This window comes from Gymnogyps californianus, chromosome 4, assembly GCF_018139145.2.
Source record: "Gymnogyps californianus isolate 813 chromosome 4, ASM1813914v2, whole genome shotgun sequence".
NCBI lineage: Eukaryota > Metazoa > Chordata > Aves > Accipitriformes > Cathartidae > Gymnogyps > Gymnogyps californianus.
In genome coordinates this window covers 2,766,748-2,783,219 of record NC_059474.1, presented here as the reverse complement: position 1 = coordinate 2,783,219, position 16,472 = coordinate 2,766,748, and the positions used below count along the sequence as shown (strand labels likewise).

Sequence of the window (16,472 nt, the reverse complement as noted above, 5' to 3'; positions counted from 1 at the left end):
TGGTCCTTGGGCTGGATGCTGCAAGGGGTTACAAGCTGCCCAATGCTGCTCCCTTTCTTGCTTTCCCAGAGAGAGAGATGAACAGTTTAGAGGAAGAACACAGAGATTTGCAAGAAAACTCAAGTTTTTTCCATCCTCCACATCAGAGAAGGCCAAAGATCTGGATTTCTCAGCACAACAGATGCCCATTTTCTGGGCTTTTTTTTTTTTTAACTCCCCAAGCAAGGCTCATTTAATCTGTTACTGTCAGCAGGTTAATTATTTTAACTGCTGTACCAGAAATGCGTACTTAGAGCTGGCTAAACAAACTCATTTAAAATAAAAAGCATATTGGCAACTGCAGCTCCGCTTGGCCTCCACTCCCTTTCCTTAATTTGATGCTGTCCATTGGAATCGCAAACTTTCAGGATACAAGCGGATGCAGAGCTGTTCGCTGGGTGCTTTGCACGTAGCCGGCCGGAGATAAGCAAACTGCCATACAATGAAAGAGAGATCAATGCAATTGTGCACAGGTTCAGTTGTTTGCCTGCTGCTTTTCATAAGGAACATCAATATGTTTTCAGCCTGTTGGGTTTGAGATCTATGCCAAAAGCATTGAACTGCTCAGTTGCGAAAGATCTGTCAGAAATCCTGGGAAATAAGGAAACACCAGTATTTCCATTTAAACAAGGCTGGTGGTGGGGAGTGGGGGGAGGAGTCAGACAGACCAGACTAGAAGGTCCCAAGGTCACACAGATAGTATTGAAGAGCAGGAAATTGAATCAGGATATGTCCTGTTCCAGACAAGGTCCCCAACCTCTCCAGCACCTCCCAGAAGCACAGACCTAGTAGCCCCAAGGTGTAAGCAGCCAGCTTCAGTGTGAAAAGGTCTCGAGCTTTGAACCGTTCAACCATTAGCTAGAAGAACACACCATCTTGATTAAGCCAGTGCTTTCTAGGAAGACAGGACGGTGATCCCCAGTTGACCTTGATGTCCCTCATGATACTGCAGTCAATGTGTACTACTATGCCATTCGTTGGCCTTGTCTACACCAAAGAACCAGTAAGTATACTTGAGCAAGCTTTAACCTTGCTGCTTTGATTGCCAAAAGCTACGCAAAACACATCCCAAAGGACCTCAGGACAGTCTGACCTTACAAGCACCCCGGTTCCCAAATAGTCTCACCCACACTGCAATAGAGGTCACAAAACTACATCTTCCTCTTGGTTACATGAGTCCATCTACAACTGCTGCAACTACATCTGCAGCATAACTGTCAGTCCCATCAAGAGAGGTTGCTAGGAAGCAACCCAGACCTTTGCAGTGGGGCATCAGCTGCAGACTCGCAAGAGCCCTTCACAAGCATGGCTTTAACCAGGAACAGCGTTCCTTACCTCTAAAAATAGTAGCTAAACTGGTAAAGCTGGAGGGGGGAATCTGTGGAGTAATACATGCATCACAGCTGTAGCTCTAGCAAAAAGTGTACAAGGACTACAGACACACTTGATCTGCAGTGTTCTCCTCCCAGTCAGGCCAGAGGCCATTCTCCAGTAAGAGATGAGGACACAGCTGACTAATCTACCCCTCACAGACACTGTTAGTATAAACCATCTTGACAACTGCTGAGAAGATCTCGGGCCTTTTCACACCCCCGTGTGTTTTAAAAATAATATGTTGTCACTAACCCTAGAAGGAGACCAAGGAAAAGCAATCTTGGGAGAACCCTCTGAAGGACCAGAGCAAACGAGAATGCAATACTCACCATTTTAGGAGGAGCCAGGACTAATATCACAAATCTCACTTCGCAGGAGTTTTCACCCCAATTCTGAGGCCTCTCCAGGCGGCTGATGCAAACATGACGTCGCTGAAGGGACTTTATAGTGCAACTGTCAAGGAAGATAGCATTGTTATACTTGGCACTATGACACACAGCATGCACGCTCCTGGTGCACAAGGTTTGTAAACACACATTTCAACTTTGAGAAACAAGATGTTGTTCATTGTGAAAGGGTCACTTCTGAAGTCTTAAACAGTGACTTTAAGTTACTGGTAGCCCAATTCTGCTAACTTTTACAGAATTTGCATCCATGTTTTTATGGGAAGTAACTTTCAAGATTTCAAGGTGTATTCTCCCTCTTCCCCATCTGCTTTTTAATAGCCAAGAAATCAAAAGATAGAGTGCAACATACCTAGTACTTGCAGTGCTACAGAAGCTTCTACAAAAGAAGCCCTCTTAGAAAAAAAACACCACCTACATTACTGACAAGCAGTTTACACTTCACTTTCACCTGATCTCCCAAAGTGCTTTTGGAAACATTAAGGCAAGGTGCCAAACCAACATATTTCCACTTCTGCCTTGAGCAGATCTCTCTGTTTGAATGGCTTTCCCTATTTGCTCTCAGCTGTTATTTTTCCCCTTTCTGGTACAGGTGTTATAGAAACCAAGCTGACCTCCCTGCTCAAGATCTACAGAGGCTGTAGCAGGCAGGATTACTGCTCAGACAGAAATCCTTGGCTGCAATCCAGCCAGCCCTGCTGGGCATGTGATGGCTGTTTGACTCCCATAACAAAGACTAGCAACAAGTTGTTTGAAATCAACACAGAGATCATCTTTGGAGGCCATGAAAGACCAGGTCTGTCTCCACCCTGGGATATTTAAACAGAGCTGTGATCTGGGTAGCCATCCTTTTTCCTGCTGGGAAACTCTGAAAAAGCAGCAAAGTGGCTTGGTGCAGTTGCAGGAGGCAGCTAACACCAGGCTGGACTGCAGCTCTCCTTTTCCCATTAAAGCCACCTACTACTTCTCAACTCTTCTGAAAAGCACTGGTGAAATATGTACACAGTTTGCCTGTTGACACTGAAAGAGGTACAGAAGTGTGTTTTCCAACCTTGGACTGATTTCCTCCCCCCTTTTTTTCCTGGTTCAAAGGCACTTTGACTGCTTGCTCCCTTTTATTCATCTAGCAAGCACCTATCACAGTCCTCTGTGATAGTAGGTTTCATCTCTCCTTTAACTTCTCTTCCATTATTCTAGCCCATTCCTTTTAACGTGTATTCTCACATCCACGCACCCTGAGGGTTGTTCCAGTAATGGCTCCTGAAGATCTTTGGCTGGAGATGTACTAGTCAGGAGTACATTATATTTTCTATTAAGTTCTTAACTTGCATACAAAAATCACGCCACCAAGTATTTTCTTATTGAGTTTGACTTCCTGATCACAGACTGGAAACAGCCTACTTACACAAATTAATCTGACAAAGGCACTTAAATATCTGAGAGCAACCAAACAGCTTAATTAGAACAATATAGGTCATGAGTAGGATGACAGTATTTCATTTATTTCCTAACTCCCCTCCACCACAGCCCCTTGTCCTTTTTCTACTTAAATCAGCTTTGGAAGAGAGAAAGATCAAGGCAGGTCCTAAGGTTAGGAATAAATCTCTTCTGAAGTAGTTGAAAACAGAGTGCAAGCTATCTTCTCAACTAAACCCATAGTTTGGATCTCCAACAATCCTTGTCCTTCCCTTCCAAGGGATCAAATCAGCACAGACAACACTGGTTTTCACAAGCAAATCAAAGCCCTCAGTAGCGATCCTGCTGTGGCTACGAGTCTCCTTGTGTTACAGTCCAACAAGCCAACAGGGAAGAAACTTGAACTCTGGGCTTTACACTAACAGGAGAACCTTCAAATGGTCCAAGACCTTCAGTTCTCTCACCTTCATCCACCTGAACTGGTCACCAACAGTGAATGGTTAATGCACCATTAGCAAAAACGACCCTTATTTTAAGCTCTGTTCTCAGCATTTTCATACCTCAGCTGTTGAGCTCATCGATTAATTTGTTTTGAAAAGGAAAGCTTTCTGGGCATTTTGAACACCATTTCTATTCCGGAGATGGCCAGAAGCAGATATCAGATACCTACTGCTCACAGAGTTGTAGTAACACTTTCCAGACATCATCCCTTTCCTACCATGTCTATCAGGCAGTACCTGACCTAGCAAGAAGTCTGACCTGAAGTACAAAGTATGACCAGAGAAGCCTTATTACAGGGCAAGGGCTGATCACACCAGCCCACGCCTCGGTGCCTGAAGCGGGGCAGGATACTAAGGCATGCACGTGAACGTAAGTTTGTACATATTGTGGAGGTACAAGTTACCAGCTATCTCAGCAGTGCTGCCCAGCAGTGCTTGCCTGCTCTCACCCCATTTGAGTAAATCCAAGAACTGAAACCTCACAAAAACCCCCCAGAATTTCAACTTGCTCCTATCCAAGGCAGAAAAGCCAACGTGCAAGAGCCCTGCTCCCTTAGCTACAATACATGAAGTCATGTTGCAATATAGCAAGTTATTTGGAAAAATCTATTATATAGTGCAATAATTAAGCAAGGCACATGTTCTTCGGTAGCTAGCTTTCTCCCTGAAGTGACAGGGTTATGTTTCAGCTCCAGTAACTTGTCTCTAAGGCCACGCTTTCCAGAGATGACAGTCCTGCCAACAGTGCCAGTCCACAGGGCTACAACATCACTTCAGCTCAAGAGCCTCTTGGGTATGGAGGGGAAAACTTGACTCTAAAAGGCTGCTCTTTGTTATTGGATTGCTTTCACATACAAGCTGATTTTCCTGGCAACCACACCAAAACCTTGTGTTTCTCTAAATCAGGAGTCCACTGTTTCCTTACCTTGAGGGACGGGGAAAGTGTGCGGCAAGAGGATCTCGCAGCGCTTAGGCGGTACTGGAAGACTTAGCAACACTGAGCACATTCACAAGACACCAAGAAACCCACTGTCATCATTACCCATTTTTATCTGAAATAGTTTTATCCACAGTGCTGGAGTTTGAGACTTCTCACACCTATGAGACAGTTTCTTCCAACTCTTCTGTAAAGAGCTCTACTGACACCGACACATGCATCTGAATCCCAGTATCGGTTACACCAGTAAAACTGAGTGTGGACCACTGAAGAATTTCCAGCCTAGTTTAGGTCAATGTATGGACACAATACCTTTACAAATCAGACTGAGTTGGTTTAGTGAGGTAAACCAGAGTAAAACCAGATTTAAACAGGTGCCACAGAGAAGGTCTGATGCACCTCAGCATTGCTGCATGGAGGGGAGCAACAGTGCCTTTGTGCAGAATGCAGCCTCATCTGCACTGAGCCTGGTCTTGCTCCGTTATACCCATTTATTTAGGGGGGAAAAAAATGGTGTCTCAGTACTTTTAGTGCAAGGCCAAGTCACTTCTGCCCATCCATCATTTGGCATCTCAAGCTTTTCTTCAAATTTAAGCCATTATTTAGCTGACTCAAATCCTATTCCCTGGTGTAGCACTTAGAGCTCCCACTTTTGTTTTAATTCCAGAATCCAGACACAAATATAACACAAAGCAAAAATGCAGTCCCTACTAGACTTGTGCAAATATTTGTAAAGGACAAAAAAAGTTTTGGTTCACATGGAGAAATCCCAGGTTATGCAAGACTGCAGGTAAAACTCAGCATAGTTCAGGCCAAGAGGAGAGCCACTTTCAAAATGAAGCAACTTTTTTCAAGTAGCACTTAAGTAAATTCCCACTAAGAAAAAAAATTCTGAAGGGTAAATAGCCAAAGCCCCCAAAAACCTGAGAATTAGCAAGACATTTTCAGCCGACTCTAAATCAAGTCTGGTTTGGCCAAAGCCTCCAAGTCCCCTTTTGGTTTGGGTTGAGCTAAATTTGATTCTCCTTCGGTTTGGCCAGAAAGCTGAAAAAAAATCAATCTATTTTCACCCAGTATTAGTCACACAAGGAAATGCTGGGCTATGATTTAATGACATGCCAGGTTGTGTTCTCAGCAATTTTATCTTGATCCTCCAATAATTGAGCTCATAAAAAGGGCATTTAAATTATAGCATACATTCCTGCTTTGCTGTCCTCCTCTTTTTCCAGGCTGCGTATCTAGCGGCGTTGAGCATGGCACTCTGATGGTGAGAACTGGCAACGCTCCACCAAAATCACTGATACACCAAGTCACACACACTGCAGGTCTGCCCCACACCCAAGATATTATCAGAGTAATAACACATTTCTCAACCAAATCATAAAAAGGGTCAAACTATGGAGACCCAAGAGAAACAGAAACCCTCTTTAAACAGGGCAAAAAAGGAAGTTAATTCAGAAACAAATTATCCCCTGCAGTAAGAAAAAGTGCCCAGCAGAGGTAATCAGCTAGCCAGCCTTTTCCTGTCCCAATGCAGAACAACAATGACACTTCTTGTTCTCATCCACTGCAAATAAATCTTCCTCTGCAGAGCAGCTCCAGGCACAAGCTTTCAGAAACCAGAATTTGCAAGCGAGGAATGAAGCTGTGACCAGCAAGCCAGCTCACCCGCAGCTTGGCACAGGGTTGTTTCAGCAACAAAGTCGCTCCAAGCTGGATATCATTTTAGACTGGTAAATGCACTTTGCTGGGCTCCAGAAAGACCCATCCTCTCTAGCAGTTAATCTCTCTAGGGGAAAGTACTTCCTACAGGTCAATGCATAAGGAGACATCTCCTCCTCCCTGTACACATGCTGCAGGCACTGAAAAAGAGAGTCATCCTTCTCTCCAACAGATCTCCTTCGGGACCCAAATTCCTAATGAAGGGTTTGAGTTTGAGAACTCTTTTTCACCACACAGCACCTGCAAGAGCTTCAGCTCTCCAGCATAACCTGGGACAGCCCAACAAGGTGGCTAGGCACTTAGAAGAAAATCAATCAGTTCTTTGAACCCAAAAACATTTGAGATGATCGTTATAAATTCTGGAGGAGAGGCTCTTGTTTACAAACTCCAAATCTTACAATCATTCCTCTAAAGGATAATACTTGTTTTAAACAGTCAAACTGTTTAATTTCCCATAGCATCCCATTTTGCTCTTTGAAAGAAGGGGCAATATTCTGAGCAATACGCAGTAGCTGAAGCATCTCTATTTGAAATCTATTCAACAGCTAAATCAGAAGCAACGTGGCTTTTCTATAGACCCACAAAACTCTGGGTCTGGACAAATCCTTAAACATATGAAATAGGCTTTGCGTTACTTTTGTCAATAGATCCATTTGTAACGTGTTTCACACAACCATCAGTTATACATGAAATCTGAGAAGTTATTACTCTTAAACTTTCCTCTATTTGAACAGCAGTCTTGCTTGATATCCAAAATAACCTCACAATACCTGTTTTTGAAAGGCTGCCTGGGTTTTTCCGAGTTAAACTCCTCCACAGGAATCATTGCAATGACACACTAGATCAGAGCAAGCAATTTTATAGCAACACAGAGCACACAAACCACTAAACCACTCTTTGCTTGCAGAGAGGCTTTTTTCCTCTGCTTTGCCCGTTAAAACAGCTTTAGCAAATCAGTTGAATGCACTGAAAATAAGTCCTTCACCAATCCATGTGCCTTATCAATGCAGCCAAAGGAAACGGCTCTTCAACTACTCAATCCAGACTATGAAGCAGCTTGCTTTCATGTTTTTCTAAGGATTCAGCTTTGGAAGAAAGCAATTATATTTATCTCCTGGCAAGAAGAATATAGCCTGGAAGTTGTGATGCCTGGGGAATTCCACTCAGCTCAGGGAGCATTTGTTCAATAACCCACACAGCTGGTGTTTCTCCTAGGAGCACATCAAGGAGACAGATCCACCACAGTTACTTTAACATCCTTGGCATCAGATAACCTTCACTCAAAGCGGGGGGGGGGGGAATTAAGAAAGTAGGCATTTGCATCTCCATTTGTCAGACAGTGAAAGCAGCAATTGGGTGTGATAAGACTTGGCTGGTGATGAGAGCCACTTCTCCACATACTCTCCATTGGATAAGGCGGGGGGGCCCTGCCTTGGGCTTTTTGAGCCACAAAACTGTGCAACACCAAAACCCATAGCTCTCACAGGGGCTGCTTCTCCACCTTTCCCGATCCAGACATGCAAAGCATCCAGTTTACCCCCTCCAGGCTCTGGATCATGGTAGGTCTGGGTGGTTCACGGGGAACTCCGAGCACCCTCCTGGCAGTACATCTACCTGCTGCAATCATTGCATGCTGGAGCAGTACCAAAGTACCTCCCTAAGCTCCTACTAACAGCAGAGCTTCCTCATGATAAATAACTGAGTAAGTCTGAGGATAACAGTTCAGCACTCCCCGTTCTGGGACAGGTCTGGCTATCCCTCATCCCAAATTCTCTAATGAAACAGTCAACCAGCAGCTTCACAGTGAAGCAGCAGGAGATCTCCGTGCCAGTTTGTCTTGCTGTTCTGGCAAACGCTATGAATAGGAGAAAGAAAGAGTTGTGTCCATGGTTTCCAAGGTATGAGATCGTGTCCTTGACTGATGAAGCTAATCTGTAACTCCAAAGATTTGCTTTCTAGTTAGAAAACCATCACGTAAACAAATACTAGCAACCTTCATTCTTCTAGAGCTGAAGACTGCTGGTTAGTGGGGCATGCAGTTCTGTGCTACTCTCAGCTACACAGAATTTTAATGAGGGAGTCTCAAGGTTTCCATAAGCTTATGTACCCTGGTATGGCTTCAGCAAGATCAGGTTTTGGTCATTCTTGACAAAAAAGCCCTAAAGCCTATTGTGAATCAGAAGCCAGTTGTTTTCCTAGACTTCAGTGGAACATTCAAACCTTGAGATCTTCAATTCCTCAATGGTTTTGTTCTGTCACATGGCTCTAAGCCCAGATCCACATGGTACATCTGACCTTGCTGGCAGTTCAACAGACCTGAAACTGTCAGGAAAGCACCAATTCCAGCAGAAGCAGAATAGCTATTTCACCCTAGGTCTTCCCCACCACTCTTCCCACTGAGGATAAGTCAGATAAGAAAGAGCAGCCCTCTCTCCAGCACAGAAGAGAGAGGGAACCAAATTTTGTGTCCATTAGGAATGGTCTTCTGCAGCCAGGCTCTGAACAACTCAGTGAAAATCCTACACAAGTTTTTTTCTTTGACTCTAAGCTAATTTCTGCTGTAATATTTCCCCTCGAAATCAATGCAGAAGCAACACTACCAAAACCATATCTCTGAGCTGCTCTTCCTCATTAATATAATCCTATCATGATACTCAAGCCTATCTCATCCACCGGGAATAAAAAGTTAGTTAAGGTGCACAAAAACCAGCAGTGCTAATTTAAAATTTGGCAAAGAGTAGAGACTAAATGCAAGGATAAAGAACAGCAGATATCTTAAAGGTTCTTCCCACTCATGGCAAATTTTTTCATCAACAAATTCCTTTTACTTCAGAGTTTTGGAAGTTGTTTTGCAATCTGACTTCAAGAAAAATGTAGGATCTAAAAATATGGTTCACAATCTGTTGCACAATAGCTACAGCAGAAATACAGTGCAATAATGAGATAATTATAGTTAATAACTCATCACTGCTTTCCCACCACTTTCTTCTCCCTCTTCAGAGTAACAAAAGGAAGAAACAAGGAAAGTTTTGCACAAGACACCTTCAGGCTGTAAGCTTATTTTTCAAATCATGTCTTGTCATGGAAGCTAGTATTACTCACATGGATGCATTTAAAACTTTGGCACACTTTCTAGAGAAAGGCTGAACATACCCTTTTCAGTTTCATGTATATAATCACAGCATTTATATCATGACCTCTAGAAACGCTTTGTTATTAAGTCACCGCTCTCCAAAGCCCTCCACAGAGCCACGTCACAGTAGAAACTTCCAGCCTCTACCCTTCCTAGAGTAGGATGTATATATCCTTATTGTCGCTATGCTACCTATGGCATCCAAAGTGGAGAAAACTGCTCAAAAGTCCTCTTGGTTGATCAGTACAGAAAGACCATTTTACTGTATAAACTCATTTTCTTCATTGTGCAAGCTGCTCTGTACATGCCAGGCGTAAGAGTAGAGCTGACAGTAGCACACGCAGCATGGACATTATCCAGTTCACTTATTTCACAGAACAGAGCCCTGATACACAATAGTTACCTTTTTTATAGAGAGACCACATCTTTCTCTTTCATAAGAGATTAGAAAGAAGGGTGGGATTTTTGTTTGTTGATGGGATTTTTTGTTTGTTTAAAAAAAACATCTATTTCCAAGGCAGAATACTCTACATTTTTTCCAGCCATAAGCACAAGGAAGGAGAATAACTGCTAGTAGAAGGAAAGCTATTGTGACAGTTGTCCTAGCAAACTGGCTGCGAAGGCTCAAATATGTGCATGCACTCCCCAAGACTTTAGTCACCTATCCAACATATCCTAGGAATTTCTCTAGGAATTAACATATTTCTTGACAACTTGAATTAGAGACTGCATATGCATAAAGCAGACAGAAGTCAAATCACATTGGTTTGGTTGGCTCAGTGACTCAGGTTCTGGCCTTCCTCTGTGAAGGGACAGTTTGGCTCGCCCAGTGTGCTTGACTTCGAGACAACAATTTCAAAACCCAGTTTTGGTCAAGTGGAAGCTGGGGTGAAGCCACCATGTCTCATAAATCCCAGGTGACAGAGTCCTTACTGTCTTAAGGGTCTGCTTCAATGTTTAACAGTGTTGACAATTAATCAGCATCTGAATTAATTGTCAAAGTAATCAGTGTCTAAATAGTGTCAGAATTTCTGACTTTAATTTTCAGTTACAAAGTTTAGATGTTTTCAAAGGACCTAAGAAATCTTTTGGTACAAGTTCCCAGACTTTGGCAGGCAAAGTAGTCCATGAAGCAGTTTGTCTGTCCCTTACAGAAGTTCCTCTCATTAACATTTCTCAGTAATTAGCATTTTCTGGCTCAGATTTTTCTTCAGCATTCTTAGCTTGTTAACACCAGATTTCGATAGCATCCAAGAGCTTAACGCCCTGTAGAGACTGCGGTCACTTCTGCCCAGGCTACTGCTTGCTCATTTGCAAAGAGGAGCAGCCCAACACTGAGACCAAGATCCCACAGGCCAGGATGGATAGAGAGGGTATCACCATCCTGACTCACAAGGGCACATTCTGAATCGCTATTCTTCCCAGCAGCAGGAAAAGTTACAGCTTTTGAGCAGCCAGTGGATTCTGCTAATCCAACCCAGGTACTTACATGATACAGAGCCAGGACTGCTGATACTGCACCCCTGTGACTGTTGCCGTGACCCCTTGAATTGTATCTGACAAGAGGTGAACTAGGAAAAAAGAAGAGGGAAACATTACAGGCTGTCCACGTTTGGTTTGCACCTGCAAATAACATCCCCTTTCAAATGGAAGCTGAGTACTAATACCAAGCATACTTATTTTTTCTGCACAGTGGATTGATGCAAGGGTGGGGGGTGACAGAGAAAGATGGAAACATTTGTCCTGATGCTTTTGAATTCTGTCCTTAAACTATTCACAGCTCGGAAAGGCAGCTGTTTTCTCCTCCCAACATCAACCTACTGCAGTATTAGCTTATTAGATTAGCATTATTCAACACACACACACACAGGACTGGAAGAGGCATCGCCTTCCGAATCCCCTGCCCTCTCTCCCCCTCTTCCTAATTACTGTTCTCATGTTATTTTACAGCACTGCTTAATTTTTCTTTATTGGCAGAAAGCCTAAATTAAAGAGATTATAAATGCAAAGCTCTAAGACAGGTAGCAAGAAGTAACCAAAGCATGAACATGCTTACTACATGCTCAGGACTTGACATATCTGTTAAACAAATTCACTCAGGCTGTGACAGTTACATTTGAGGTGCGATGTACATGTTTGTATATTCATTCCTGTTGACTCTGAAACATCATGGGTGCCTACAGAGAAACAATGCTTAGTTAAGCTTCTTTACATCTTGGGCTAAAAGGTAGCTTTTTAGACTACGCTATGACATTTGCTGATAGCTTAAGGTTAGCTAGGGCTGCCCTAGTTGAATTTCTGGAGGAAAACAAAGTGCCTCTCATCCCTTCTTCCAGCGGGCTGGGAGCAACACGAAGGTTCAGCCCTCCCCAACCAATTACTCATCCAAAGCAGGCAAAATTCCCCAGCCTGTGTGAATTCACATGGAGAATCACAAGGCAAAGGAGCCATTTCTGAAGAGACACCAGCAAGTGTCTCTTTGCTGAAGAGCATCGGACACTTGTCTGAGGACAAGCACACCTAATGGGTCCAAACAGACAAGACATTCCAGTGCTGTAGACTTCTCAACCCAGAGAACACCACTATGTGTCATCTTAATGAAACAGGGGCCAGACTGCACCAAAACATAAAAACCTTGGAGACATGAGACCCCTTCAGTCTGAGTGACATGGAAAAATAAACCCCCAGCGTCACATGCAACATGCAAGTCTGGGGACCACACAGTAGTGAGTGTTCAACACACCACCAATGAAAAGGATGACAACAGTAACCCGGCAGGCAAAAGCAAATCAAGAGTTGATTACCATTCCCTTCTCGTGGGGTCCCTGAATCTGTGAATAAAGTGCTCATGATTTTTTCAAAGTTGCAGCTTGGCTCCATGTTCTCAGGATCTTCAGCAAAGTGTTTCAGCATCTCTCGAAGAACATCGTCCAAGGAGGTGGCCGTTTCATCAAGGATGATGCTGGCTCTGGCCAAGAACCCATCCAGGTCTCGGTGGGCTCTGACTTCCTCCTCAAAATTCTTTAGTTTCAGGTACTGCGTTAAGAAGAGGTCAGAGCATTAGACAACTATACGCAATACCTAACAACAAAGGCCTAGGATCTGTGTAGTTCACAAGCAGTTTTGCTGAGGTTACTGCCACCCAACCAATGATTCTGGAATCACTTTGACCATTCAGATCACATTCTAGAAGAAAAGGAGTTTTAATGCAGTCATGCATTATGCATTAATGCATTGAAGGTTTGCATTTTCAAGGCTTATCCTAACAGAGTGCCCACAGGGTATAAATGATGCCTGGGCATCCATCTGACATGGAAAGCAGAATTTAAAAAATTAGGTTTTTTGCCTAGCATAAAGCACATAAGTTAGCCTAAAAGCAAAAATGTTTAAGGTAACATTTAAAATCCTCTTTGGGTTTAAATAATTCAAGAAGTTTGCAGAAACATGGGAAAAGTTATTCGGAAGAAATGGACTCTGAGCTCAGCAGCATGAATCTCAGTATGCATCTCAGTGCAACCTAACCCAGTTCTCCTCAGGCTGGCAACCATCTCTCCCCAGTGCTCCCGGTTAGGGAGCCTGAAGTGGGAGATGGGGAATGCCATCCAGTCCATCACCTTTTTTTGACACTTCCTAAACTTCTATTGTTCCCACTCCCAACAAGTTTTTTTCCTTTATGCATAACATCTAGCTTTGAAGCAATAATAAAAAAAAGACAGCAGACAGAGGCTGAAACTGTCTCACTCTGCTGGTTCCCTCTGCTGTCCCAGACTTGTAGGCCTTGAGGCAGAAGAAACAGCCACACTGTATTATAGAACCTCAACTCCTTTCTGTATTTGTCAGCTGTGAAGTTTGTTCATTGAGTGATCAAACTACAAACACATCATTCCCATCTCACAGTCCTTCGAAATCCACACACACAGTTAGCACTCACAGTACTAGTCAAGGAGGACTGACAGTCCTGTCCTCTCCTGCAACAGCTTAAGACTGAGTGAGGAAATGGGAACTGCACTTTGTTTTCTGATGGGAAACCAGTCAGGCTTGAATTCATGATGCTGAGGACCAGATTGTCAAGATACATTTAAACTCTCAGTTCCCCTTAAGCTCAGTAAGACTCAAGCTCTGAATTGCTTTTACAAGTCTGACACCAAGTTGCCTCCACAACCAGGACCTTGGCACGTTCTCCCCCATGTTACGGAACCACCCCAGAGCCTGAGTCATGGATACCCTCCTCTCACACATACCCTCTCTACCTGTTCCATTTATAGCCTAGACACAGGGAAAAAATGCTAATATCTCACTAATTACTGTAATTATCACAGCAACTATCAAGTTGTCAGTACACATCCATTGCAATTAGCACTGTTTTACTTTGCATCAATCACTTCTTACACAGCATCCTTGAGAGGAAGGATTCTCTGAAGGATTTCAGCTCCCACCCCCAAGGCTTTGTTGCCATCTGTTCTTAGGAGAGGAGACAGTGACACAGCTACATTATAACTCCACCTAAAAGAGACCATATAACTGCAAGCGGCCAAGTCAGTCTCAAATTATCACTGCATGAGAGCAGGTTGAAACACCTATCACCACCTGTAACACAGGTGTTCTTGAGGTCACCATACGACCAGCAACCACCTCCCAAAGGCAACTCATTTCAGCTTGTCTGGCATGCAGAGTCCAACCTAGGATATAGGTTCAAACAGCAAAGAGGCCAAATGACCTAGATGGGCTTTAACCAGGTGGATGGCAGAGGAGGTACCCATGGAGGTATGAGGAAGGTTAAGAGCATCAGGAGTGCCACGGTGCCGAGGAGCTTTCAAAAAAGCAAGAGTGGCTTCATGTCATCAACTGCTCCCATGCATGAGAGAAGCCACGAGAAGCAGAACAGTGAAAGGAGAAAGTTGAGAGACAGCTGAGGGACAGCAGAAGTGAATCAAAGGCAGAAGCCCTTCAGAAGAGGGCTATTATCTGTCCACATCATCTCAATCATCACTGATCCTCCAAGCGAGCTGTGCATGACAGCATCATTTGCTTGTTGTGGCAGGACAGCACTGTCAGCAGCTTACTGCAAGTCATAAGGATTCAGCTCCAGCTCTGCCACAGGCTTCAGGCAATGCCTTGGGTAAACAATTTTCCATGCCTCAGTGTTTTATTCCCCTGCTCCTGGTCCTTTATAGGAAACAGGGGCAATACCCATCCTCATTATCACTCCCATAATGTTGGGGAAGATATGCACATTAAACACCGCAAGGCAACTAGCTACCATGAAAAGATATAAATACATCACTCCCTGAGACAAACCAAAATCAAATCAGTGGAAGCACTGATATAGCAACACCTCAGAGATAGCTCAAACAGAACTCTTCCAGTCAGGACACCCAGTGGTTTCAGGAGAGATTAATGATTGCTCCTTCACAAATATTTTTAGCTAGATAGTCAAGTCACACCAGGATACTTGATGCTGGAAACTGCTTAGCAAGAAACCGAAGACAGCTACCCAACAGCCATTTTAATAGCACTGAGTGTCCTTGATTGCAAAGCTGCACATTGCATCGTGGCAAGAACAGAGGCTGTTGTGTCAAAGAAGGGGGAACACATTGAAACAGCCTCCCCCGACTTCAGGCAGGTCTCTTGGCCAAAGTCACACACTATCTGTACAAAAAAGAGCTCTCAACACTCACCAAGAAGGCCCAAAAATGCAAGTTCTCTGCTGGGTGGCTGCTCTGGAGACCACCTCTATTTACAGACACTGCAAGAACCTTACAAGAATGGGTGTCCAAAAAGCACGTTATCCTGAGCAGAGGTCTACCTGTGCTATTGCCATGGTCACTTGGGTCAATTCCCTCAGAAACACACCATGATAGTGATTAAATAGTTCAAACTGTGTCAAGGAGCTTCTCCTTATTTATGCCTACCAAGTGCCATGCCAGATAGCAACTTGCCTGAGACACAGATTGCCCTTCCAGCACTCCTGAAAGGGCACAAGAACCACAGGCTACCACCAGAGACAGGGACAACCTAGCAGGGAAACATCTCCAGACAAAGCTCCTGACCTGACCGCTTTTCTGCTAGCGATTCCCCCTTCCCAGACACTTGGAACCACCTCCTCCATGACTCAGGTCCCAATTTCCTTTGCATTTGAAGTGCAAAATTTCCCCTCATCCTCCCTGGAGGCAAAAACTGGCAATAGTATCTTTTCTCAAGCCCCGCTAAAGCATGCTAGCTTTCTGGTATTTGTTGCTCAACAGCACGCTAAAATGCTCAAGCATGAACCACAGGCCAGAAAAGCAGAGTCCTACAGCTCTGAAAAGGAAAAAAGAGACACTTATGTGTTAGCAGTTTCCAACTATTTCTTATCAGAGGCAGATCCCGCATTTGGGCTTAGAATTTGCACTTTAAGCGATTAAGTTCTTAGGTTACTTTCAGTCAAGTGTATACAACTCACAGAACCTTGGCACTAGTATTAGACAAGATAAATTATTGACAAAGACATTTCCATTCCTGAGCACAGAATAGCTTATTTTAACTTCTATGACTTAATATCAAACAATGCTTAATTTTTTTGTTGGTGGTGGGTTTTGGGGTTTTTTTTTTTTTTGGTTTTCTTTTTCTTTTAAACTTGGGGGGAAAGTTTCTTCTATTAAAGCTATTACGCATTTTCATTCCCCTATTAATTCAGCCTGCTGAAATATCTTTTCAGGATTTGAGCTGTCTTAGAGGCCTAAAGCAAAGCAGAGTTAAAGAGCTCTCTGGGATTCCCTAAAAAGCCCCCAACTCTTTGGTACACAGATTTAAGAACCCAAGTTACAACCTTCAATGAAGCCTGCAACATATGATTTACCAGGATCAGCAAAGCTGCAACTTTTCACGCAGCCAGCCAGCCCCTCGAACCAGCAGATAAGGCAAGAGGCAGACAACTTAAAGCACCATGAGCCGTGCCTCACAGCCCC

At 43.7% G+C, this 16,472-nt stretch overlaps 1 protein-coding gene across 1 annotated transcript in view; it reads right to left on the bottom strand.

The window, feature by feature from the left end:
- The window catches only part of SLC4A11 (solute carrier family 4 member 11), a 140,797-nt gene that overhangs the window by 38,993 nt on the left and 85,332 nt on the right, over positions 1 to 16,472 (bottom strand). Inside the window, 3 exon segments of the mRNA XM_050895679.1 lie at positions 1,743 to 1,866; positions 11,015 to 11,096; positions 12,330 to 12,561. Of these exon segments, the coding sequence (XP_050751636.1) occupies positions 1,743 to 1,866; positions 11,015 to 11,096; positions 12,330 to 12,561 (438 nt within the window).